The 2685-nt window shown below is 48.9% G+C and overlaps 1 protein-coding gene across 1 annotated transcript in view; it reads left to right on the top strand.

The window, feature by feature from the left end:
• Positions 1–114: 114 nt before the first annotated feature.
• Positions 115–2685, top strand: part of PI4K2B (phosphatidylinositol 4-kinase type 2 beta) — a 16775-nt gene continuing 14204 nt past the window's right edge. The window contains exon 1 of the mRNA XM_026037616.1: positions 115–373. Within this exon, the coding sequence (XP_025893401.1) occupies positions 205–373 (169 nt within the window). The 5' untranslated portion in view covers positions 115–204. The remainder of the gene's footprint in view (positions 374–2685) is intronic.

Genomic DNA, 2685 nt, shown 5'->3' with positions numbered 1-2685 from the left:
CGCGCGCTGCCCCCGACCCCTCGTGCTACGGAGGCCCGTGTGGGCCCTACGTGGAGCGGCCGCCATTTTACCCTGTGGGGAAGCAACGTGCGAGGAGGGTGGACAGCCCAAGAAACGCGATTTGTTGGCCACGAGGAACCCGAGCGCGTATTTTTAAAAAATTATCGTTATTTTCTTTCCTGAGGGCGGCAGTGGGCTGTAAAGATGAGGAGCAGCCTGGTGGCTTTTCCTCAGTTTCCTCTCGTGGATAGGGGCTGCCTGCGTTGCACGAGGCGTGGTGAGCAAAGCTGCTTTGGGCTGTCCTGCTGCCGTGTGGCTGCAGCCCGGCCTACTCGGCAGCCCAGCCGGCTCCGTTGGGACAAATCCTATGCAGGTAGAGACACCGGAGAATCGTGGAATCATTACAGTTGGGAAAGACCTTTGGGATCATCGAGGCCAACTGTAAGCCCTGCAGCACCATGGCAGCAAGACCATGGCCCTAAGCGCCTCATCTCCACATTTCTTGAGCACCCCCAGGCACTGGAGCTACTCCACCACTTCCCTGGGCAGCTTATGCCAATGCTTGACCACTCTTTCTGTGTAGAAGTTCTTCCTAATATTTAACCTGAGCCTCCCTAGTGCATCTTGAGGCAATAGGAGGAGGAGGGGTTGCATGCACTTCTCTAACACATTAGCCAGGGAAGTACCAGCTGTGGCAGGAAAGCCCTCAGGGGTTGTTGCCTTTATTACTGGCAATCGCAGGAGAAGCCTCATGTGGGAAGTGCTGCTGGAGCACATGGGCCCTTGTGCCATGTTGGCTGCCCCGTGCGGGTGTTTGGGTACTCTTGGGGCTGGCAGGGTGGCCCCTGCCTCCCTAAATACCCCACAGCTGGCCTATGAAAACTAGATGGGCATTTTCTTTTCTTTTTTTTTTTTTCTTGTTAGATTTCAGGGTAAGTACCCGACATGAGTTGCTGTATTTGGTTTTGACTAGTTGTACCTGGTCAGCTCACCTTTTTCTTTTTTAATCAAGGTCTTATCTGATTCTTCTGTTTTACAGTTCTGAGTTCAGGTGGTGAAGTAGCGTGAGAAAAGTACACAGTGACCGTCCTGCTTCGAGCAGCTGCAGCTTCGGTTGGCCTGGCCGAGATCTGCTGGGTGGCTTGGCAAAGCAACCCCACACACCTGTGTGAATTATTGGCTCTATAATTAACTATATTAGACTATAACTTAACACTTTTGTTTTCATTTGAGCACAAATTATTTTAGCTGCCCTTCTCTATAGCGCCCTGCCACCCTGGTTGTGTTGCATTTGAACTGTCAGGAGGAATTGTACCGAAACTGTCTCAGGAATATGGAGCATTTATTCAGCTTGTTCTTTATGTGGGATATCACAAGAGGGCGCTCATGGAAAGCTGAAAGCGAGTCTGACTCCGAGCTCATTTGTGCACGCGCTGAAGTCTCTTCTCCCCTTCCAGTGCTTAGGTGCAGTGCTCGGGTACACACCAGAAACAGGAGGTGAGGAAGACTCTGAAGTTATAAGGAAGCGGACTAAAACGTTAGCTTTTTATTAACAACAGCTAATAGCTTGGATCCAGGTAGCTAATACTCAGAACTGAAGTTAATAATTTTAAAACTGATGTATATTTTGCTTAGTTATGAGTTTCAACTCTGTGCAGTTAAAGATTGAGGCAATGTGAAGATGTGTTGATTAATGCATAAGAGCACATGGCAGAATTCACATTAAAATAGAAAATCAAAACTGCAGTTAAGTGTATTTACACATAGGCTGGTGTGTGTAGATGGATCTCTGAAATGGGGGAAAGAACTAATGAGTTCTATCTCCTTTCGTTTATTCAAAAGAAAGAACTTTGAAACTTTTTAGGAACGTGTCTCACAGGATGTTACGGATGCGGACACGTGTCCAGTGGTGATAAATGGAGGTGCAGCCTTCCTGTGTGATCACTGGGCAAGATGCTGGGCTTCTCCGTGGTGCTCTCATCTCTGTGCCCTGCTTCACAGAGGTTTTGATGTTCACGGGTTTTCTGCACCCTTGCTGCAAACTGCGTATGTTTGTTTATTAGGTGTAAAATACGTGTTCATGTGGACTGGAGCTACATCTGGCTGTTCACTTGTAGTGGAAAGAACTGAAAATACAAAAGCAAATCTGACAGGTTTTATCACACGTTATAGGTATTAGTAGCTACACAGGTAAATGGTAGAGCCTGTCTGGTTGGAAAAGACCTTCGAAATGACACACAGCCTGGTTCCAAAGTCCGCTCGGTGACAGGTAACCTGAGATAAAACAAACACGAGTGTTTCAATACCTTTTATTCTAGTAATAGCTAAGCAAATACATTTGCTTTATGTGATCCAGCTGATGTGTGAAATGAATCATTGTATCGTGATAATTATGATAAAAAAAAAAAAGAAAGGAAAATGTTGCTGGAGGAGTGCTCCGTGCGCTGTTTGTGCGCGGGCTCTGTGCACAGCCCCTGCGGGCTCCAGCATCCAGGAAGCAGCCGGCTCGGAGCTGGCAGGGTTTCCCGTGCTCTCTTCTCCCGCTTTCTCAGTAAAGCGGGACCATGGCCACAAGCACAGCGAGGGGCAGGCGCCTCGCTGCGCGAACCCTCACGGTTTTGGGGCACAAACGCGCCCTTTCGGCGCCGCCCTCCCGGGCGCGCGCGGCGCCTTTAAGGCAGGTAG

This window comes from Nothoprocta perdicaria, unplaced genomic scaffold (assembly GCF_003342845.1).
Source record: "Nothoprocta perdicaria isolate Ctin4 unplaced genomic scaffold, notPer1 scaffold_2, whole genome shotgun sequence".
Lineage (NCBI taxonomy): Eukaryota > Metazoa > Chordata > Aves > Tinamiformes > Tinamidae > Nothoprocta > Nothoprocta perdicaria.
This window is presented reverse-complemented; position numbering and strand designations above follow the sequence as displayed.